The 23,225-nt window shown below is 49.5% G+C and overlaps 1 protein-coding gene and 1 long non-coding RNA gene across 2 annotated transcripts in view; both read right to left on the bottom strand.

The window, feature by feature from the left end:
• Positions 1 to 1,507: 1,507 nt before the first annotated feature.
• Positions 1,508 to 12,898, bottom strand: TRIM63 (tripartite motif containing 63). Its single transcript, XM_030325306.1, has 9 exons — positions 12,591 to 12,898; positions 11,565 to 11,737; positions 8,606 to 8,774; positions 7,742 to 7,837; positions 6,947 to 7,180; positions 6,177 to 6,199; positions 5,694 to 5,818; positions 3,060 to 3,131; positions 1,508 to 2,095 (listed from the first exon to the last, which is right to left on the bottom strand). The coding sequence occupies exons 1-9, from the start codon at positions 12,747 to 12,749 to the stop codon at positions 2,085 to 2,087; spliced, it is 1,062 nt and encodes a 353-aa protein (XP_030181166.1). The 5' UTR covers positions 12,750 to 12,898; the 3' UTR covers positions 1,508 to 2,084.
• Positions 12,899 to 14,308: 1,410 nt separating this feature from the next.
• The window catches only part of LOC115520713, a 29,941-nt gene continuing 21,024 nt past the window's right edge, over positions 14,309 to 23,225 (bottom strand). Inside the window, exon 4 of the long non-coding RNA XR_003970850.2 lies at positions 14,309 to 14,999. This is a non-coding gene — a long non-coding RNA (uncharacterized LOC115520713). The remainder of the gene's footprint in view (positions 15,000 to 23,225) is intronic.

Below are 23,225 nucleotides of genomic sequence, written 5' to 3' on the forward strand. Positions count from 1 at the left end.
GCTGACGGCTCAGAGCCTGGAGCCTGCTTCCGATTCTGTGTCTCCCTCTCTCTCTGCCCCTCCCCCGTTCATGCTCTCTCTCTGTCTCAAACATAAATAAACATTAAAAAAAAATAAAAATAAAATAAAATACTTTCTGTAAAGTGAGCTCCCCAGGACACTCGTTCTGGAGGATGTCACATGAATGAATAAGTTGGAAAATGCTGTGTTAGATATTTAATTTACAAAAAAAAAAAGAAAGAAAAAAAATGAAGAGGCAGTATTTCAAACACCATGAATCAGATGGACCAATCATCGTCTAGAGTTATAGTTGCCTTTATGGCAGGACTGCTCAGAGCCTTTAATTTGCTGCTGTGTTCTGAATGTCGTAAAAATGGGACCTCCTCGACAGCGTTCCTCAGATTTATAAGTTTGCAGGGCTTCAGACCCAATTAATGTGTCTCCTCAGATCCGCTCAGCTTCACCTCTCTCCTAGCCCTTGGGCCCCTCCGGCGGCGGGGGTGGGGGGTGGCTACTTTGGCCTTGGTCATTACCTCATCCCCTAGCACTGGTGGCTGGCTGCCTTGGCCTTCCCCGGATGAAGTCTGGTGGGCTTCAGCAGAGCCACTGTTGTGCCCGCTGCGGTGGGACCAGCACCCGTGTCCAACCCAACTGGACCGCTGGGGCTCTGCTTACTCCACCACCTGTAGGCCCAGGGGTACCCGGCCTCCCCCGAAGCTGCCCCAAGGGGTCAAGTGGTGAAACCTGGAAGTTCAAGGGAATTAACCCTCTAGCAGGCCACTTCGATTCTGAGACAAGAGACGAAATTCCCTCGTTCTTCCCTCTGATGAACTGCTTTGAGCCGTATTGTGTTATGACCTGCTAGAAACATCTCACATGACTGAGCAAGGGGCGGGGGTGGGTGGGGGGTCCTCTTGGTGGAGCTGTGGCCAGCTCAGCTATGTGACACTCTGTATTTGCTTCCCTCCTTTCCTGCCTCATTTCTACTGGTTCTCATTCTGGCTGCCCTGGGATCGCTCCTAGACTAAAGCAATTTTTTCTAATGTTTGTTTATTTATTTTTGAGAGAGAGAGAGAGCAAGCGGGAGGGGGCAGAGAGGGAGAGGGAGAGAACCCTAAGCAGACTCCGCGCCATCAGCACAGAGACTGATGCGGGCCTCGAACTCGCAAACCGTGAGATCATGACCTGAGCCGAAATCAAGAGTCAGACGCTTAACCGAATGAGCCACCCAGGCACCCCTAGACTAAAGCATCGAAGCTTTCTTTTGCTTCAGTCTCTGAAGAACCAGAGGACAAAGCAGTGAACCTGTTTCTCCGAGCGGATTTTCCACGAAGCTCCCGTTGGGAAATGCTAACTTAGAGATTTCCTTCTTTGTCGGGATGGACATCTAGCCTGGCCCTTACTGTCTGCCTCCTGCTGCACCTTTTCCATCCGTTCTTTTGTCCAGCCTCTCCGCGCTCCCCTCTCGGGAACAACGAGGCGAATGAAACCCCAGCTCTTACGGTAATAACAGAAAGAGAGTGCTGTGTGTTTATTGAAACGACATATAACACAAACTCAGTTGCCGTCCCCTGTGTCAGGGACAGGCATCGACACCTGTACAGTACAGTATCCCTTTCTAGGCCTGCGAGTGCCACCCAGCCCTCCCTCCGAGGAAAGGAAGAGGGCAGCTGTGTCAGCCCGGCTCCCCTCCCCTCTTCCTAACAACAGCCAGGCCCGCGATGACCCGGCATTATCATACAAAAGTTCCTTTACAAAAAGCACCAGTTGGCATACATATACAAGTATATACAAAAATCACATTTAAAAAATGTACAAAATACTCCATTTTGCACCAACGTGGAAAAGTGTCCCGTGTGGTTGTTTCAAGCACGTTTCCAATTCTGGTTCAGTGGCTGCTGGACACTTTGGTGGGGGTCCTACTGCCAGTCCCTGCTCTCTGAGCAGAGAGAAGATACACCTTCCCATTGCCCCTCCAGGGGCCCCGACCCCTCCCACCCTGGGCCTGTCACCAAGGCAGCTGGGCCCATCCCCACCCTCCCCAGTCTCTCTGCATCTAGAAGGTCTCTCGCTCATCCAGCTCCTTACTGGTGTCCTGAAAGAAAAAGACCGGGAAACACAAGGTGAGACAGGGCACAGGGGGATCCGGGGCTTCCCAAGCCGCGGTGACAAAACGATCAGACTCCAATTCCGGCCTGGCCTCTTCTTTTTAAACCCAAACAGAATTTAGTTGTCAAAACACCGTGGATAGCCCATCCAATGCAAAACTCCAGAAGAGTATCCCATATTGTTCAACTGGATTGGAATTTAGTTCCAATAGTAAATTGGCTTGAAAAATAATTTTAGCACACATGTGCTAATTAGCAAACATGTCCTTTCTAGGTGCCAGACATTGTGTTAAATGATCATCTAATTTACTCTCCACCATAGCCTTTTGAGGTCAGTAGTATTTTGTCCCCACGTACAGATGAGTAGCCCAAGACTCAGAACGTTGGGAACAGGTCAGGATTATACTGCCCAGTATGGGGCGCCTGGGTGGCTCAGTCGGTTGAGCGGCTGACTTCGGCTCAGCTCGTGATCTCGCAGTTCCCAAGCTCAAGCCCCGTGTCATGCTCTGTGCTGACACCTCGGATTCTGTGTCTTCCCCTCTCTCTGCCCCTCCCCTGCTCACGCTCAGTCTCGCTCGCTCTCTCTCTCAGAAATAAATATTTTTAAAAATTTTTTTAAATTTCAGCATTCTGCTGGTCAAACAAAACACCTCAGTGCCAAGCCTGGTGTCTGTTACACTGTATTGCTCTCCACTCAGGAAGGTCATTTAGATATAAAATGGGAGCTTTTTATTATGATTAGGTTTTTGGGTTTTTTTTTTTCTCTCTCTCTCTAAGGTTAAAGGGAACAGGACTTTGCCTTCACAAAGGCGTCAAACACGTATTGGCATCATCGCCCTATATTGGCATCATTCCCAGGGTCCCGCGTGGCGCTTTACACACCATCAGGACTTCATGTTGTTGAATGAATTAATTAATGAACGAATGAATGAAGGCAGATGGATTTCTTACCTTCTTCCTTTCCCTCTGTGGACTCTTCCTCTTCCTGATCTTCTTCGTCAATGAACTCTTCCTCTTCCTCATCTGTACGTGACAAAGAACAATCGTGTTAGGATGAGGCGGTTCCTCAGAGAAGCCGCTCGAAGGGGCACCAGGCAGGAGACCGCACTTCTCCAAACCCCTCCCCATGCCCCCCGTTAGGGCCACATGGCCATGCAGTGACATCAGTGGCCCCAGAGGTGACGAGCCCGCCAAGCCTAAGCTGCAAAGAGCCCTGCTTCCTTCCTCCTTCCCCCCGCCTCCTCCTCGCTTCCCACAGCCCTCCAAGGGAGAGGGTTCAAGACGCTCCTTTGGTCCGGTAGCAACAGCGGCTCCTATCACTTGACCTACCAGTGACCAGAGGGGGACTTTGGGAAAGCACACCTTGTGCTTGGGCACATCTCTCAGTTAGACAGGTACATATCACCTGGAGAGAATGGACAAAAAACTCGAATTCTCAGGGATCAGAGTCCTTGTCTTGAAGGAATTTGCTCAGCCTTTGAAATCTGCTTGCCTAGCACTCCCTGTCCGGGTTTCCTCATTCCACAGCCTACAGAGGGGTGGCTGTGTTGGTGGGGGACACTCCTGGGGCCATCCGCTCCAAAGCTCTCTGGAGCGAGCCCCAGACAGGCGGTGACTGAGCCGCAAAACCTGTGTCCTCACCTTCCCATTGCAGGACATTGCCTCCAAGCTCCACTAACAGGGGACATTTCTGTTCTCTACCCACCCCCGCCTGAGCCACTTCCTCGATGCTTTGGGGCCCTGAGGGGATCACCGCAGAGCCAGAGCATTTGTCCAGAGTGTGTAGGGAGAGGTTTGAAAGAGTTCATGCCTCCAACAGGTCAGCCCAATTTCCAGCTGCGTAGCTGGGGGTCTGTGCATAACCCAGGGGTTTCTGTTGGTTTTGCTGTTTATCACAATGTAACTACTCTTAGCAGCCTGTGCTGGGTGCATATTATGTGCCAAGTGCCATGTCAAGCCTAGATGCATTGTCTCAGAGAATCCTCACCAGGGTCTTGGGAGCCAGATGGCCCTTGGTGGAGTCCACAGGGCTACTTACTAGCCGTGTGGACTCCAGCAGATCACCGACCCTCCCTTGGCTTTATTTCCTTAACCACAAATGGAGATGACAACAGAAACTACCTCATGAAGTTCAATGACAGAATTTAGGTCACAGGCTTAGTGCCTGGGACATAGAAAGTGCTCGATAAATGCACTCCCCCATTTATACCCTCAGTATGAAAGACCTGAGCCTCAGGGCGATCGTGGAAGGCAGCGTGGGTCCCACAGTGTCATGTTGTTCACAGAGTGCGATCCACTCGTGACTGTCTTAGCTTAAGGAGGGTAAGAGTGGAGCAGAGGATCCACAGTCATGGACATGCCCAAGCCCCTTGGCATTTCAGCTTCGGGATGCATTTCGTCCTTACCCGTGAACGTGGTATTTTGGGGTTCTGAGCACAGATTCAACACTAGATTCTACAAGCTTGTGGGAGAGGTGCCAGCTCTGTCTTTCTCAGTTGGGTCAGCGGAGCATCACCTCTCAAATCAATACGACATTCAGCAAAATTGGATCCACTCTCTTTCTCTGTTGCTAAATAGCTACCTTGCAGCTGTGTGACCTTGAGCAAATTATTAAATCTTTGCTCTTTATCCGGTTTCCTCATTTTCCCTTATTATTTCTCCATTATTGTTACGATGATACTGCTACAATTATTATAGATACTCTATGACAGAGTAATTACAAACAGAAATGAGGATATAATACAGGTAAATTAAGGTGTGTGAGTATCAGAGATGTAGCATTAAGAAGCTGAAGCGAAGACCAGCTTTAGGCAATCACTAGGACATGTCTAGTACCTGACAAGCTGCTCTGTGCTAATATCTTATTTGTTGCAACAGCACCATGATGTGGTCATTATTAGTAGGTCCGTGGCTTTTTTTTTTTTTTTTAAAGTAGGCTCCATGCCCAACATGGGGCTTAAAGTCACAACCTTGAGATCAAGAGTCCCATGCTCCTCCAGTTGAGCCACCCAGGTGCCCCTCATAGGCCCATGTTCAACCTAATTTTGAAGTTAGAAAATGCAGCTCAGGGGCACCTGGCTGACTCAATGAGACGAGCATGCAACTCTTGATGTGGGGGTCATGAGTTTGAGCCCCACGTTAGGTGGAGAGATTACTTAAAATAATAAAAATTTAGAAAGAAAGAAAGAAAGAAAGAAAGAAAGAAAGAAAGAAAGAAAGAAAAGAAAAGAAAAGAAAAGAGAAGAGAAACTAAGAAAGAAAATGCAGCTCAGAGAGGTGGGGGGGCTCACCAAAGGTCACACAGATAACAAGTGGTAGAACCAGGATTTGAACTTAATCTGCCAGACTGCAGTTGCCATGCTCTTTCTACTGCCCCATGCCTCCGTGCAGTGGATCCAGACATAATTTATCGAGCACCAATTATGGACCAGGCACTGTGCTAGGCTCTGGGCTCATCCAGAAGTTGGCTATATGAGTTTGACAGTTTGCTAGTGTATCTGCCTGCACACGGGGCTCAGTGGAAGGGAAGCAAGTTTCCAGGGGTCCAGCGGGAAAGTACATGCATGGCACAGCCACCTCCTTTACCTGTCCCAAAGTCGATGGCCCTCAGGGTGTCTGCTATGTGCTCTAAGTCCAAGGTAAAGTAGTCCATGTTTTCAAAGCCCTGTTCTGTCTTCCCCAGCTGGCAACCCTTGGAAGCTTCCACAATGCTGTGAGGGAGGAAGAGAGAAACGGGGCGGCGGCACAGGGTAAGATTTCTGGGCCTCAGCGAAAGAAGAGGGTGTCTCAGCTCCAACCCGCACCTGTGCACATACTTGTGCCCACACCCAGGCCTGGCACCTAAAGGCTCCCCCTGGAGGGTGGGGTGTTTCCTCGCCAGTCACAAGCAGCATGGGTGGTCCAAGAAGACAGGGGATGCAAAGACCAGGAAAGCTAGCCTGAGGTAGACCCTCCCAGTAGACCTAAGGGGGAGGCAAAGGGGGAGACCCACTGTACAGAAGTGAGAGGCCCTGATGGGAGCTAGGAGCTAGGTGGGAGCTAGGATCAGAGCTCTAGAGAGACACTGACCTTTTGATGAGTTGCTTAGCACTCTGTGGGAGGAAAGAGAGAGAGCAAAGGTTAGGACTGCAGAAGAAGTAGCCCCAAGAAGTCAGCAACACCAGTCACGGTGCCACAGATGGGCACTTGGTGCCAGTCCCTAGCCCCCTTGTGACCTGCTCCCTGCCCTGAGTTGAACAGAGCTTGTACCTTTTCCCTCTGTTCATGGTCCGCACAGGTGTCGGTCATCACCCTAGGACCCATCCACTGTCGTGGCAGGAAGCTTGGATTTAGGGGTATCATTCGAAACACTCTTAAACCCCCAAACCCCCAAGATGAGAATCATACCCTAGTCACCTTTTTATACCCAATGTCTTGTTTTCTACAGAAAAATTTCCTGTATTTCCTAAGCACATACTGTGGACCGGGCTTTGTGCCTTATAAGCTGATCCTTTTGTGTCTCCCCCAACAAGCTTTTCTTAGGGCAGGGCTGTGTCTCAGTCCTCTCTGTGGCTGGCCTACAGTTGGTCCTCAACAAATGGCCTCCACATGAATACCACATTTTGTAGCTTACAAAGCCATTTCACAAATACCCTCCTCTTTGATCCTTATAAAATCAGCTAAGAGGAAGGAAGGTAGGAATTGTTGCAGGCCCGTTTTACAGATGAGGACACTGAGGCTTAGAGCTTTAAGTGGTTTGCCCAGGGGCACGTGGGTGACCAGTGATGGAGCGTGGCTCACACCTTAGACAGAACTGGTGGGTTAAAGCGACTTGCCCACACCCTCCTAGTCTTGCTCACCAAGAGAAAGATGGCCCCACCAGGCTCGTCCAGGGACTGGATGGCTGTCTCCACCAGCTTAGTGGATTTGTCCAGTTGCTCCCGGTACTGCTGGATGAGGGCCTCGATGAAGCTGAGCTTCTCCTCCTGCTCCCGCGTGATCCGCTGCAGTAACTCGCTCTTCTTCTCGTCCAAGATGGCGTACAGTACGTCAAACTTCTGGCTCAGCTCTTCCTTCACCTGGTGGCTGTTGTCCTGGGGACAGAAATCTCAGAGTCACATCCTGTGGGGTCCTCCTCTCTATCCCCAGCACTTCCCTCCTGGGACGTTTGGAGGCTGGTGTCACGGAGAAAGCTAGCCCCTCCCTCAAAAATAGACTCCAGGGTCAAGTGGGATGATGGATTCTGGGCTTCCTGTGTGCTCCCAAGCCACTCTCCTCCCACCCCCCTCCTCCCCATTTTACAACCAAGACTGGATTTGGGAAGCTCTACATCTGCAGGGGCAGAGAAACAGTTCTTCCTCTAGTGGCCTCCTCACTGAGGCTCCCTGCTCTCATAGATGCTCCTGAAGTCAGGAACCAGGTCTGTCTTGTTCACCACCCCGTCCCCAGTGCCTTTGGCAGGGCCTGACACACAGCCATGTTTCAGAAGCATTTGGTAAATGAGTGGATGAATGGATTAGTCGGTCCCTCCTCCACCATCCCTGACTCCAGGCCCCAACCATTAGCCACAACCCACAGGGGAGCCTTCACCCCAGAGACCAGGCTGCACCAGGAGGCCTCAGACCCCCAGAGTCTGAAGTTCTTCTTCCCCTCACCTTGGTTACTCGACAGGAGTCCTCCAGCTGAGTGATGATGGTCTGTACTCGGTCGTTCCCCGCCACCAGCATGGAGATACAGTTACTCAGCTCCATCTAGATGGGGGGAGGGGATGGGGGATCAGGGGAAGAGAGACAAAAATAGTCTCAGGGCCTGTCTTCTTGGGGGTGGCACCCTCACTCCCCTCTCTGCTAGAAAGAGCCTCTTGCTGAGGTGCAGCTCAGGGCCAGAGCAGAGAGCATCAGAGAAATACCGCATCCCTTATTTTGCAGATGAGGCCCAGAAAGGGGAAATGAGGAAAAAGCACAGCAACATTCTGGCAGAGGAAGGGCTTGTTTCTAGGAAAGAAGGGATGCAGGAAAGAAACAGAGTTGGAGAGTTCTAGAAGGGAGAGATCAAGAGAAGGGTGGGAGGCAGGGAAGAAGTGTCCGGAAAGAGGGGCTACAGCTTACTGCATGGACAGGATGATAGGGCTCCCACAGGCCTGGAGGCCAAGGGAGAGGGCTCCCAGCCACCCCCTGCTTAGGAGAGGTCACCAGCACAGGAAGAGGTATCTGGGCCCAAAGCACACTGGGATGCAAAGGTCGTGGCCTGAGAGGACCCTGGTGGCCTGGCCCAGGGGTCCGGTCTCTCCCCTGTGGCCACACCCAGATGCTCTCAAGTGGCTCTAAGTATAACCCATGAGCTCAGCCACCTCTCCCAGGAAGGCAGAGCTGCTGTCCCTGTGGCCTGGGAAGTCCCTCCAGAGGGACTATTCCTGAAAGGCCGGCTCAGCAGATCTACAGGGATCACATCCACATCCTGAATCATCTGGCCATGCCTGGCAGACCCAGGCTGGGGGTAGAAGTGGCACCAGCCAGTACCTTTTGTCCCTGGAAGACGCTCTGCAGCGGGGCCACCTCACAGGCCTTGTGAGCCCCAAACACCTTGCACATGGAGCACGTGGGCATCTCGCACGTGAGACAGTAGATGTTGATTTTCTCATCTTCGTGCTCCTTGCACATGGGGTGGTTGCCCTTCTGTAGGGGCCGACTGCAGTGGAGAAGAGTCCCAAGTCACACGGTGAGCGTTCCGAGTCCCTGCCTCCTCCCCAGCTCCAGGGGGCCACCCCCGGATCTATGGCCTGAGCTCTCAGTGATTGGCTGTTCCCAACCCTTTTCATTTTCTGGGGACCCAGAACCAGGAAAGCCAGGGACACCAAGGCTGTCCTCAGATCCTTGGCCCCAAACTCTGGGTGATGGAGTTGCCATGGGACCCTGCCAGTGCAGGACATGGGAAAGGTTGTAGAATCCCAGAGTCAGAACCGGGGACATTTTTGAGAAGAGGAAACTGAACCCCAGAAAGGTGAATTGACTTGCCCAAGGTCACCCATCAAGTCAGGGCAGGGGAGGCAAGAGTGCATTGATCTAATTATAGTCCCCGTAGCTCTTGGTTACTACAGGCCTGACCTGAGCAAAGCAATTTATACTCATGGCCTCACTGAATTCTATATTTAATCCACCAGACTGTAACCTCCACCACAGCAGGGAAACCTGTCTATTCTCTTCACCCCGGAATTTGCAGGGTACGGTACGTGTCTTGGAGGAGGTGGTAATTCAACAGGTGGAGAGAATCTATCAGTAAGTATGCCGTGAGGGTGTCATCGGGCTCAGAGAAGGAAGAAATGTGTGCGCCCCAAGTCACACAATCAGAAAAAGGGCAGCCCAGGGATGACCAACAGCCCAGCCTGAGCCTTGGCTTACAATCCAGAAAGTCTCTCCAGCGTCCAGTTTTCTCCTTCCCAAACACACATTCTTTCTCCCTCGGTCGTTTTCTTTACTTAGGGACTCTGGCATCTTATCTGTGCTTCTCTTGGGGTATCGGTTACTTCCTACCCGAGGTTCAGTTTTTTTGGGTCTAGCTCCTATTTCCCCAGCTAGACTACACTCATTTAGATTCAACACCATGTCTACACCACCTCTGCTTTCCCAGCCCCTACCACAGCAAGCATCTCATAAATGTCAAATGGCGACTGTCCCCCGTCCCTGCCAGGGCCTCACCCCTGAACAGCTTTGGACAACGGATCACACCCCCAGACATTATTGTCTCTGCTGGTTCTTAAATCAACCCCTCTCCAGACTTTTAACCCAGCGCCCTCCCCACCCAATGCCGGCAGGGGTCACTCTCTACCCACCCACCCAGGGAATCGAGCTCTGGAATGGCTGTAGCGGCAGAGGTGAGGGAAGACCCTGAGGGTCTGGTGCCCGTGCCCACTGCCATCCCAGATGCCCATTCTTCCAACCCCAGGCATCAGCATCTGGGTTCAAATCCAGACTGTTCCTCCATTCACTCATTTTGTGACCTTGGGCAAGTGATTTCACCTCTCTGAGGCTTGGTTTTATCCCAGAGCCACTGGGATCATGGCAGTTGTCTGCAATGAGCGTGTAGAGCCTGGCACAGAGCAGACCCCCCAAAAAGGGCGGCTATCATTGCCATTCAACGATGCGGAAAGGCCTTGAAGGGTTCAAACATAACATGCTCTTCATAGGTCGACACTGGGGGGCGGGGAGGCTACTGTTTAGATGCAATATTGATTTCGTTATTATGATAATGATCAGTAATGTATATGCACTTTTGCAGTGCTGAACTCCAGCAACACGAGAGGCAACAGCAGTCAGGAGTGTTCACCATGGAGTCAGACAGGCTCTCTCTCCGCTTCACACTTGCTGAGGAGCCTTAGACAAACCTCTGACCCTCTCTGAGCTTCCATTTCCTCGTTGGAAAATGCGGCTAAGAATGCCGTATGGATTACTGTGAGAATTAAATAGGGATCATGCATGGAAGATGCTTAGTACCGTGCCTGGACACGGGAAGTGCTCAATAAATATTTGATATTTTTAACATTTCCCATCAAAGCCCTATTTGACAGCCACAGGAACAAACCTCACTGTCCCCTTCTGCAGACAGGGGAAATGAAGGCTCAAAGACTCACCGGAGATTCCCACAGTAGATTAGTGACAGAGTCAGGGCTTTTTCTCACTGACATTGGTCTGTCACCTCTCCTTAGGCAGGACACTGCCAGCAGGCAGGCACCTGGTGACGGTTTAGGACCAAAGGATGCGAGGGCAGCAGCCTGGGAGTCTTGTCAGGTGTCTGGATTTGTAAAGATCTCCCTGGTGGCTGTCTCTCTCTCTCTCTCTCTCTCTCTCTCTCTCTCTGTCTCTCTGTCTCTCTCTGCCTGAGACAGAGCTGCTGTTTTACAAACAGGGAGACCTGGGGCCAGATCTGCAGGGCCCGTTCCCAGCCCATTCCACTCCCCAGCTGGGAAAGCTTAGGTAATTGACTTCGCCTCTTTGAGCCTCAGCTTCCTCATCCGTGGAATGGGGATGATAAAAATCATGCCTGATCCACGGGATTATTGTGCAGCAGCAGGAGGAAGCGTCCCCGGGGCCTGGGATGGTAGCTGTTGCCTTCACTATGGAGAAACTGGCCGCGTTCTCTCTGGGCCCTTTTCTCTGCCTGTCACAGCCACTAGCTGGCCCCAGGGTCTTCCTCTCCCTCTCACAACTCGGCCTTCCCCCGGTTCCTGTCTCAGTCTCTCCCAGGAGGGCAGCCTGTTGTCTGGGCCCCTTCCCATTCACTGAGTGACACCGAGAGCCAGTGTTGGAGATGGGAATGAGCCTCTGTTCTGCCTGAGGAAGCCGGATATGGCTCTCTGGACTGACTAGTGTGTCTCTTCCAGCCAGGGCACTGGATCCTGGGCCGATGGGAAGAAGCCTGGGAGAGCTGGGCACTGGCCATCTAGGGAGGAAGGACGGGCCCCCAGCAGCAAAGCACACTGACCTGGAACACTCCTGCTTGTAGATATCAATGATGTTCTCCACCAGCAGATTCCTCTGCAGGCCATACACTCCATGACGATCCATGATCACCTCGTGGCGGCAGGAGGGGCAGCGGAAACGGCCCCCAGACATGGACACAGACCCGACCCGATTGGTCCAGAAGGGATTGGCGGCCTGCGGGCGGCAAGGGCAGAGGTGAGGCCTGGGACGATCTCCCATCGTCCTTCTTCCTGCTTCCCTCAACCGTTCTTGTCAAACCATTCGACCTGGAGCTCCCCATCCTGAGATGAGAGCCAGCCCACTTACACGGGGAACACTCGAGAAGTAACATAGCAGTCAGCGAGTTTGGGAGTCAGCAGACCTAGGTTCAAGCCACGGCTATCCTCTGAATGACTTTGGGCAAGCAACCTTCTCACTCTTAAGCCTCCGTTCACCCATTCATGCAGTGGGCATTATCTCTACAGCCAACTATGTAGGCCTCTACTTGAAAGATAGAAGAGTAAGAGAACATTTTGTAAAGGGCTGCTTCCCAGCCAGGACGCCCCTCCCATTCCTTTGTTAAGAAGATGGATCCCTTCCAGCCCCTTATTACCGGCAACAGACTTGAAAGGGAAGGTGCCTCTATTGCCCAGTGCCTCCTGGCCACCCTCCTCCTAAAGCTCTGGGCCCCCTGCCACCAGGGAGCTGGCTCCAGCCTCAGGGGTCTGGTTTCTCTCTCCTGCCTCTCCCACTTATCGCTTGAGGCATTTGACTCCTGATTGGAGAGTCAACTGCGGGCTCAGGGCAGCGGTGGGGGCTGAGGGCAGGGTGGGGAGGGGAAACACGCGTCATGGAGAAGGAATGGGGCAGCCAGAGCCGCCTCCGAGCCCCCCGCCCCCAGCCCAGAGGCCTCTGCAGGGGCTTCGCTCTAGACGGGAGAAAACCAGCCCTGGTTTAGAAGTCCTAGACTAAGCGAGAACGGCTTTCACCACAGGAACACTGAGCGGCCACCTGGGGCCCCAGGACGGGGCTGTGCCCAAGCACTGACCTGGAAGATGTCATTGGCACACTTCCGGCAGAGGTTGTGCTGACACGGCAAGATGACCACCGGCTTGGTAAACATCTCCAGGCAGATGGGACAGATCAGCTGCTTCTCCAGGTTCTCCATGGGGTTCCCATCCTGGATCAGGCTTGACTTATAATCCATATTGTCAGGAGGTCTGGGGGTTCACCTGGCTGCCTCCTTCACCTGCCTCACTCTAAGGAGACCTGGGGTCTTGCCTTTGTCACAAAGTACCCAGCCAGAGCCTCTTTGCCTTCTTCTCCTGGCGCCCGAATTCTGTCTTGGTCTGCGGCCCCTCTGATATTTATAGCTGGGTCCTGGTCACATGAGCCCCAGGAGGGGACCAGCTGAACATTCCGATGCCAAGTGGCTGGCTGGGGCTTGAGTTTCCTCCAGGCCTGAAAGACCGGCCCTCTCAAATCACATGTAGGGATGAGCAATCACTGTTCTCCTGGGAGGAGGGTCGTAAACAAGAACAGCCTGTTCATGGGCAGGCGTGGGGGGAGGAGTGGGTACCAGAATTTCCTGCAGAAACTAGTCTTCCTCCCATACCAGCCTGGTAAGCCAGCTATGGGACCCAAGGAGTGGGCTACTGGGATTTGCAGGGTTAATAGCCAGTGATCCCTCACTGCCCTAAATCCCCTCCTCTAGAGTACTGACTACCTCCCAAGTACTCAAGAAGAGGGGTCTGGGCAGTCCCTCTCTCTGAACCCATCCCTGAGCACAGCATGTTGCTAGAGACCTTCAGACCCCACCCCAGCTAGCCCATCCCTCCTGCGTCCACTGACCACTAAGTTCACTTTAATGATGAAAGGGCTTCCTTGAGACATAGTGCAGAACCCTTGTTTTATAGATTTTGGCACTGAGGTCTAGGGAAAGAAAGGGCCTTATTCAAAGTCACTTAGAAAGTCAGTGGCAAAGCCACGAATCCTTTTCATTCATCAGACATTTTTCTGAGTACTAACTATACAGCAGACACCAGGGTGACAAATGGGTCAGTAATGCTTTTCCTGCCCTGAGAAGCTCACAGCCTAGGGAGGGAGACAAGCAGAAATAGCCATCACGTGGGGCCACAAAACCCTACCTGGACACGTAGAGGTTATCCAGACGCTCCCCTCTCCTCTCTGCACAAATTTAAATTTTTCTCTATGTTTTTCTGGACATCTTCTGTGGTGGCAGATGGAAGTCATTAGAGCAGTTCCAATGACTATTTTTAAGGGAGAATCTCATGCAAAGGGATATGGGGCCAGCCAGTGTCAGGGGCCGGGACGAGAGTGGGAGCAGTGACAGCAGGCCTCAGGATAAGCCTAAAAGGCTGTAGAACATACAGCAGTGTCCAGGGTCTCATGAAAAAAGGGCGGTAGGAGGGTAGGTTGGATCACCTCAGCCTGGAGAAGAGCCTTGGAACCTTGAGACAAGGTCCAGTGAGTGGTGAGGGCAGAGGAGCCAACCAACTTTGGGAAGGGAAGAAAATGGGAGTGAGAAGAAGAGGAGTAACCAGTCACAGAAGAAGGAGAGGCCCAGAGGACAGGAGGACGAGATTTGTTGGAGATCTCTGCTGTGATGTTCCAACAGCACCTCAAACTCATTATACCCCCCAAGCAGAGCACCTAGCTTTTTTTTTTTTTAAGAATCTTTTTTTAAGTAATCTCTACAGCCAACGTGAGGCTCAAACTCACAACTCCGAGATCAAGAGTCACGCTTTCCACCTACTGAGCCAGCCAGGCACCCCATGAGATCGGAGAATTTTAAGGAGAGGGTGGTCCCCCCCAAAATATTAATGGCTAGCTTTTGCTGAGCATTTACCAAGTGCCAGGCACTGTGTTAAGCACTTCGCATGCATTGTTTCATTTCAGCACCCCAACAGCCAACAACGTAAGAACTGTTCTATTCCCATTCCGCAGATAAGGAAACTCCAGGACAAACAATAAAATAACTGATATGAAGTAACACAGATTGGAAGAAATGGCTCTAGGATATGAATCCAGATGTGCTTGACTCTACTGAACTGCAGGTCAACACTGCCAAGTCAGCTATGGGTTGGAAGAAGGGGGAGGGTTGAAAAGAGGCCATCTCTTCTTCCTTGCTCACACAGCCTTGTTCAGATATCAGCACCGTTCTCCAGGGAGGTGGACTTCTCCAAGGCCCCAGGAGACTAAGCCTTAAACCTGTCAACATAATCCCATTCTCCTTTGCCTAAGTGACACAGTTATGGCCTCGGAGACCCAAGGACTCACGGAAGTGGGCTAAAGATGAAGGATCCTCCTCCCCCTCCAGATGAAAAGTGAAATTCCAAAGGAAAGCTTCATTCTTGCCTTGAATGGGGCTGTAAGAGGGTAGGGCAGCTATCCTGCAACCAAGATGGCGGGCAAATCTCAGGAAGACATCCACTCCCTGAAAACAGCAAAAAAGTACTATAGATAATGCCCTGGTCATTGATGACATCACTGTGCTACCAGTTTACCTGCCCCTGGAGCTGTCCCCCACCCCTGACTATTTAGGATGTGAGATAACAAAGGGCATCATAGTGCAATTACTCTTGTTACTTGCAGCAGAGATCACTCTGTATACATTCAAGACTCCATCTCGATGTGCCAATGATCCTCAGATCTCTAATTCTAGTTCAGATCTCTCTCTCCCCTAAGCTGAAGATTTGTTGGAGATCTCTGCTGTGATGTTCCAAAAGCACCTCAAACTCATCAGACCCCCAAGCAGAGCACCTAGCTCCTCCTTGTGTTTTCCTAGTCTCTTGTCTCTGTGAACACCACCACCGTTCACCTATTTGTGCAGACCAGAAAGCTGAGAGCTATCCTTGGGCTCCCCTGCCCCCCACTGCACACCTCGTCAATCTCTGCATCAAGCATGGTCGATCTTTGCACCCCACTTGTTATCTTACCATTATATGGTTGTGAGTATGATTCTCCCTCTGGACCTTGAAGACTTTGAGGATAAAGACTGTCTCTGTGGATTCTGTACCCCCCGTGACACAGTAGGTACTCAACAAATATTTCTTTTTTTTTTTTTTTTAATTTTTTTTTCAACGTTTATTTATTTTTGGGACAGAGAGAGACAGAGCATGAACGGGGGAGGGGCAGAGAGAGAGGGAGACACAGAATCGGGAACAGGCTCCAGGCTCCGAGCCATCAGCCCAGAGCCTGACGCGGGGCTCGAACTCACGGACCGCGAGATCGTGACCTGGCTGAAGTCGGACGCTTAACCGACTGCGCCACCCAGGCGCCCCAACAAATATTTCTTAAATGAGTGGACTGGTGAATGAATGAGTTAATTTTTTTTTTTTAATGTTTATCTATTTTTGAGAGAGAGAGAAAGAGACAGAGTGTGAGTTAGGAAGTGGCAGAGAGAGAGGGAGACACAGAATCTGAAGCAGGCTCCAGGCTCCAAGCTGTCAGCCCGGAGCCAGATTCAGGGCTCAAACTCACCAACCATGAGATCATGACCTGAGCTGAAGTCAGATACTTAACCAACTGAGCCACCCACTGAATGAGTGAGTTAAGTAAGGGAACAACAGGATCACTGTTAGACTTGGGAAAGATTAAGGTATTTGAGCATTTTTTGTTTGTTTTGACTGACACATTGGAAAGAAAGTACTGGAAGATTGGGAGGAGGGTGACTGAGCAAATGCTACAGCCTTGGAAGAGAAGTACACTCTTTGTCTTTAGTTGGGAGGATAGGAAAGAGGAGAGGATGGAACTGAGAATCCAGTTCTGGGAAGTGGAGAGAAAGGTGCTCATATTGATGACCTCAGTCAAGAAGGAGTTGAGATCAACTTCTGAGGGGGAAGCAGGGGGAAGGGTAGCATGAGTGGGTGGCCCAGCCAGTGCGAAGCACAAGAGGAAGTCCCCCAGAGAGGGATAGAAGGGCTGTGCAAGGGCAGAAGAGCCTCGCTGGTGTTTCATAACCCGGCTTTGCTATTTGCGAGGAGCCATTCACATGGTTCTGTTGACTTTCCCCAGCCACAGTTGGCAGTCCAGGTGCAAAAACCACGCAAATGGACAGTGGGATCGACTCCAGCCTGGGCCTTGGCCAGGCCAGCACTGCTGAAAGTCAAGGGGTGAGGAAGGGGAATTCCCACGTGGGCCATGCTGGGCATCAAAACACATCTTGCCATTTAATCCTCACAACAGATCTGCAAGGGAGGTATTATGATCCTCGTTTTCCCAGGAGGAAACAAGATTCAGAGAATTAATTGGCTTGGCCAAAGTCACACAGCCACAAGTGGCTCAGCAGAGCTGGGTTCACATCCAAGTTAGCCTGACTCCTAAACCTGTGCTCCTCACACCAAAGCATTTATTGAGTGCTTACTGCATGCCAGGCATTGTGCTAAGCCCTTCCCATCCACGCTCCCTTGTTCAGTCCTCAAAATAACTCAGTGAGGCACTGATCATGATTTTCCCAAAAGCAGCTGAGCAAAGAGACTCAGAGAGGTTAAGTCACTTGGCAAAGTACCCCAGCTAGTGAGTGGCAGAGCCAGGATCAGAACCAGGAAGTTATAAACCAGTACCATTACCAGTTACTGGAACATACTAGAAAGCTATGGCCTGACAGATGAAAAGACAAACACAGAATATCAGTGGTGCATCTGAGCCCAGAGCTTTTGACGACTACATTTTACTGCTTCCCTCCCTTCATGTCTCCTTGCTTATTTATTTTTACTTTTTATTGATTGATTGATTGATTGATTGGTTGGTTTTTTTCACACCCAACATGAAGCCCAACATGGGGCCTGAACTCACAACCCAGAGATCAAGACCTGAGCTGAGATGAAGAGTTGGACACCCAACCGACTAAGCCACCCAGGTGCCTCTGTTTATGCTTTTATTTTTTATTTTTACTGTTTATTAATGAAAAATTTAAACACACAGAAGTAGAGAGAATAGTATAATGAACCCATATAACCAAACTCAGTTTCAACTGTTACCAACAGTTCCCCAATCTTACTTCATCTAATACCCCACACACTTCTTTTCTCTGAAATATTTTAAAGCAGACCTTAGACATCAAGCAATTTTATCCATAAATACTTCAGTAAGCATTTCTAACCGATAAGGATTTTCTTGGTACATAATCACAATGCCATCATCACATCTAACAAAAATAACAAGAATTTCTTAATATTATCTAGTTTCCAAACCATCTTCCGAGGATGCTGATTGTCACAAATGTCTTTTTACAGTTAGTTTTACAAATGAGATCCAAATAAGGTCTTCCACATGATAATTCACTGTTTTCATCTCATCAATGGCTTTTAATCTATAGCAATTGCCTTCTCCGCCATTCTTCTGTGCCATTGATTTGTCAGAGAATGATTCAGGGTATTATGATCCTCATTTTGACATATCAGAAACTGAGGTTCAGAGAAGTTAAGTAACTTGCAGAACATCACCCAGCTAAGAGACAGACTTCATCTGGGACTGCCCCCAAAGTCTGTTACTAGTGGGAGGAGCTTAGTACCCAAGGGGGTCCCAGCTGGGTAGGGGTTGGCAAAGCAGCAGGGGCAATGGTCTGGACCTGACAATAAAAAGAGGTGATGGGAAGTAATAATAATTATTACACTATTTTTTAAATTTTATTTTTAATTTTTTTAAATTTACATCCAACGTAGCATACAGTGCAACAATGATCTCAGGAGCAGATTCCTTAATGCCCCTTCCCCATTTAGCCCATCCCCCCTCCCACAACCCCTCCAGTAACCCTCAGTTTGTTCTCCATATTTATGAGTCTCTTGTATTTGGTCCCCCTCCCTGTTTTTATATTATTTTTGTTTTCCTTCCCTTATGTTCATCTGTTTTGTCTCTTAAAGTCCTGAGATGAGTGAAGTCCTATGGTTTTTGTCTTTCTCTGACTGACTAATTTCACTTAGCATAATACCCTCCAGTTCCATCCACGTAGTTGCAAATGGCAAGATTTCATTCTTTTTGATTGCCAAGTAATACTCCATTGTATATATATACCACATCTTCTTTATCCATTCATCCATTGATGGACATTTGGGCTCTTTCCATACTTTGGCTATTATTGATAGTGCGGGTATAAACATGGGGGTGCATGTGTCCCTTCAAAACAGCGCACCTGTATCCCTTGGATAAATGCCTAGTAGTGCAATTGCTGGGTCATAGGGTAGTTCTCTTTTCAGTTTTTTGAGGAACCTCCATACTGTTTTCCAGAGTGGCTGCACCAGCTTGCGTTCCCAATTATTACACTATTTTTGATTGATATACTGCTTGCAAGAGTCTGGGCATCTACTAAAAGCTTCATGGTACTATTTCATTCAGTCCTCACAACAACCATGAGTAGGTCATACTTATCCCCATTTTACAGATGGGGAAACTGAGGCACAGATTGATTATGGAGTTTCCCTAAGTCCCACAGTTAGTGTATGCAGAGCTGAAAGGACGATTTAACCCCAAAGTCTGTGCTGTTTTTGACTGTCACTAGAGAGGGAACTTTCTGGAAACCTGAGATTTTGAGACCTCTTGGTTGGAGGAGAAAACTGCCAGAGACCAGCAATGTGATGCCCAGCCAGCCACACCCACCTTCAGTTTCTTGTTTGCCAAATGGATCAACCATTAAGAAATGATCCCCGAGGGTCCCCATGTCCTCAGTGGCCTGGTTCTCAGAGGAAGACTTCCAGGGGTGGGTGACTGGTTGACACAGGCCTGGGGGTGGCGATGCTGGAGAGGAAGCAATCCTCCGTTTCCCCTTTCATTTCTGCATAGCTTGGGCTTGCTTAAACGTTTCCTTGGTACACCATGGATCCCTTCCATGCATGTACTGTTCTTGCCCTGGCCCCTATGACTGTCCCAGAGGGTGGGTCTGCCCTGCCTCTTCCTCTGGATTTCCCCGGGAGCCTCTGTGGTGCCTGAACACCCTCAGAAGTCGGGGGTGGGGGTGGGGGTGGGAGACGAAGACTGTTTTTCTTACAGCTTGAGCTCTCTGTCACATGCTTCAGTGTCATCCTCAACAAAGAGTCATCCCAAATCACAGGATCAAACTGATAGGTCCTTTATCCACAAGCTAAAGACCAAACAGTTGGCAGAGGCAGATCAGTGGGATCTGGGGTTGTGATGCAACGAACCAGGTGCCAGGGTAAAGCCCACATGCCATGGAAGAAGAGCAGAGTGTTTTCAGGATCTCACCACTCAGGGGCGGGAGCCCCACAGGCCTCTTCCTGTTGTTTCCAGGTCCAGACAGCCATTGTGGGCAGCTATAAGGGCTCTGGGGAGTGGGTGGCCTTTAGAGAAATAGACTGCCCTAGGGATATGGATACCAATAGGGTCTGGAGGGGGCTCTGCATTGATGATCCCAAAATAAAATACTGAAAGGGCTTTATAAACTGTAAGATGCAATGGCCCCTTATTAGAAGGCAGAGCAACAACAAAGGGGCTGCCCAGGCACCAGTGGATCTGGGTTCTGGTTCAGGCTCTTCTATATCAGCTCCGATACCTACGGTGGGTTATACGACCTCTGTGTCTCAGTTTGCTCATCTTGAAAATGAAAGTTGGGTTGAGTAACGATAGCTCTGGGTCTTTCAACCCCAAGAGTCTAGGATTTGGGGTGACTGCCCCCAACACTCTAGGCCTTGCTGAAAATTGATGGCACAGAGATAGGAGTCCCTATGCCCAGCATATGGCACATACTTGGCACGTGACAGACACTTGAAAAACACCGTGGCTAAGATTTTCACAGTCAAGGGAATAATACTGGCTGGCATTTACTGAACAGTTACTATGAATAACCCCATGGTCTGTGTATTCTTTATGGCTACACAACAGGTTTTCCCAAAACTTAGCAGCTTAAAACAATAGTAAACATTGATTATCTCATATAGTTTTCTGTGGGTCAGGAATTCAGGAGCAACTAAGCAGAGTGGTTCCAGCTCAGTGCCTCTAAGGAGGTTGCAGTAAAGATGTTGGCTGGGGCTGCAGTGCAGCTTATATCTTAAGACTTGACTGGAGCTGGAGGATCCACTTCCAAGATGGCCGACCCACATGGTCGGCAAGTTGGTGGGCAGCCTCAGTTCCTTAGCACGTGTACCTCTCCACAGGGTTGCTTGAGTATCCTCAGAGCATGGTGGCTGATTTCCCCCAGATGGAGTGATCCAACAGAGTGAAGGTTCTCTAATGACCTAGCCTCAGACACGACACAATATTATTTCCACCATACTCTATTGGTCACACAGACCAACCATGATATAGTGTGGGAGGGGACCACAGATGGGCATGAATACCAGGAGGCAAGAAACTTTGACAGCTATCTTGAACAGCTATCACGGTCTGTTCTAAGTGTTTTATAGCTATTAATTTCTTTATTAATTCATGAGGTTGACACTCCTATCATCCCCATTTTATAGATAAGGAAATTGGGTCCCACAGAGATTAGGTAACTTGCCTAAGGTTACACCTCTAGGAAATGGCTTGGGGCATTGTTTGTGTCTCTCCAAAATCATATATCAAAGTACTAAACACCAGTGTGATCATATCTGGTGATGGGGCCTTTGGGAGGTAAGGACTAGTGGCCTTAGAGACACAAAAGAGCCTGCTCTCGCTCGCTCTCTCTTCTCACACACATGCACTGAGGGAAGGCCATGTGAACATACAGCGAGATGGCAGCCATCTACAAGCCAAGAGAAGAGGCCTCAGAATGGAGCCCACCTTGCCTGTGCCTTCGTCTAGGTTTCCCAGCCTCCAGAGCCGTGAGAAATAAATTTCTGGTGTTTAAGCCACCCAGCCTGTGGTATTTTGTTATGGCAGCCTGAGCAGAGGAAGACAGGACTTGAACTCAGAGAGGCGGGCTGCTTACCCTTGCTCTCAAACTTGCCCTCCCTCTACGGCCCAGTTAACACTGGCCCTGGGCTGTGCAGAGAGACTCCCCTGACAGTGGGGTCCAGATGGCATTTGGAAGGCTTGCAGCAAACTCAAGGTTCCCGGGGGCTCAGTGCTGACCCGAATGTTCAGGTACTTGTACTCCAGAGAGACGGTCTTGGGGGCCACCTGCCCACCCCACCTGGCCTGCTGCTCTCCCCCCACCAGCCTGAACCTGGGGTTTGCCACACACACCCTCAGGACGATCCAGATCATAAACAGTAAGCAGGAGGAAAACAAACTATATTTAAACTGGCAGTTGCTCCATAAACAAAGCTAAAAGACAAGTGACCGTTGGGAACAGTAGAAACACACGTAAAGACCAAGTGTCAATACCCATAATACGTTAAAGTTTTAAAAATAAGCAAAGGATACAAAAAGGCAATGCATAAGAGTATAAATGACAATGCCCCCTCGCCCGAAACAAAAACAAGCAAGAGGCTTCCCCTCACTAATTTTCAAAATCTCGTTAAAACCACAATAACGTCTAACTTTCCCCCTACCAGATTGGCAAAACTATTAAAAATTAATAATATACAACTTTGGTGAAAGTGTAGGGCAATAGACACTGACACTACCCTTGACCTTGGGGCGGGGGTACGATTTTACAAAATCAAACTGTAAAGTATTTATACATGTGACTCAGCAGTTCTATTCTGAGGCATCTATCTTATCAAAATCCTAGAAAGATAATGACAGAAGGATATATTTAGCCAACTAGAGACAGTTAAATAGATAATCAGATCCATAGATCCATTTAAATACAAGGATGTTTTTTGCAGTATTGTTTGTAGTGGCAAAACTTTGGAAACGACTCCAATGTCCACCAATGGAACGAACAAATAAATTGTTGTGTGGTCACACCGTGAATGCTATACAGCAGTGAGAATGAACAAATATTGCCACGGGCAACAACATAGATGAATCTCAAAGAATGTTGAACAAAAGAGTACGTACATGATTCTGTCTTTATAAAGTTCAAAAAAGCCCTAACTAATCTGAGCTGTTAGAAATCAAGAGAGTGCTGCCCTTGGTGCAGGGGCCGGAAGGGGTCACAAGCCAGACTCTGGAGCACTGGTCATGATCTGGCTCTTGATCTCAGTTTGAGCTATTCAGGTACACTCCCTTTGTGAGGGTGCTTTGAACTGTATCCTTGTGAATTGTGCACTTTTCTGAATGTATGTTATACTTCAAGGAAAAGTTTACTTAAAAATAAAACAAAGCATACCCCAATAAGAATTCTGACTGCCCATGCATAAAGTACATATATACATAAGTATTTCTCTAATTTTAAAAAATGACCTTGAGCTTTCTATATTGAATACCAGTATCAAAAGATGTCGGCAATATATTGTTAGCCACAAGCAGAAAGACAGACGTCGTTTGTATGTAATCTGATTCTTTTCTGTTAAGATTATATCTATGTTTATGTAAAGAAGCGTAGAAATCAGAAATGTTGTACAGGCATAGAAAATGGCTGGAAAGAAATCCCACTTTTTAAAAAGTCACTGTTCCTATGGATTAAGTCTCAAAGAGCTGGGGCTTCTTGCTGAGGTCCAGCAGGAAACCTGAGCTGCAACTGAGGAAGCTGGGCCGTCACCTCTGTCAGAGCTGGGCCCTGGCCAACAGGCCAGAGGGGACTTAGGAGTAGGGTTTCTGGAAGCACTGTGAGAGGTGAGCAGCCTAGGACCCCTGGAACACCCAGGTCAAGGCCTTAGGGAGTACATTTAGAGGTCAT

The sequence above is a fragment of the Lynx canadensis genome, chromosome C1 (genome assembly GCF_007474595.2).
Source record: "Lynx canadensis isolate LIC74 chromosome C1, mLynCan4.pri.v2, whole genome shotgun sequence".
NCBI classification, from domain to species: Eukaryota; Metazoa; Chordata; class Mammalia; order Carnivora; family Felidae; genus Lynx; species Lynx canadensis.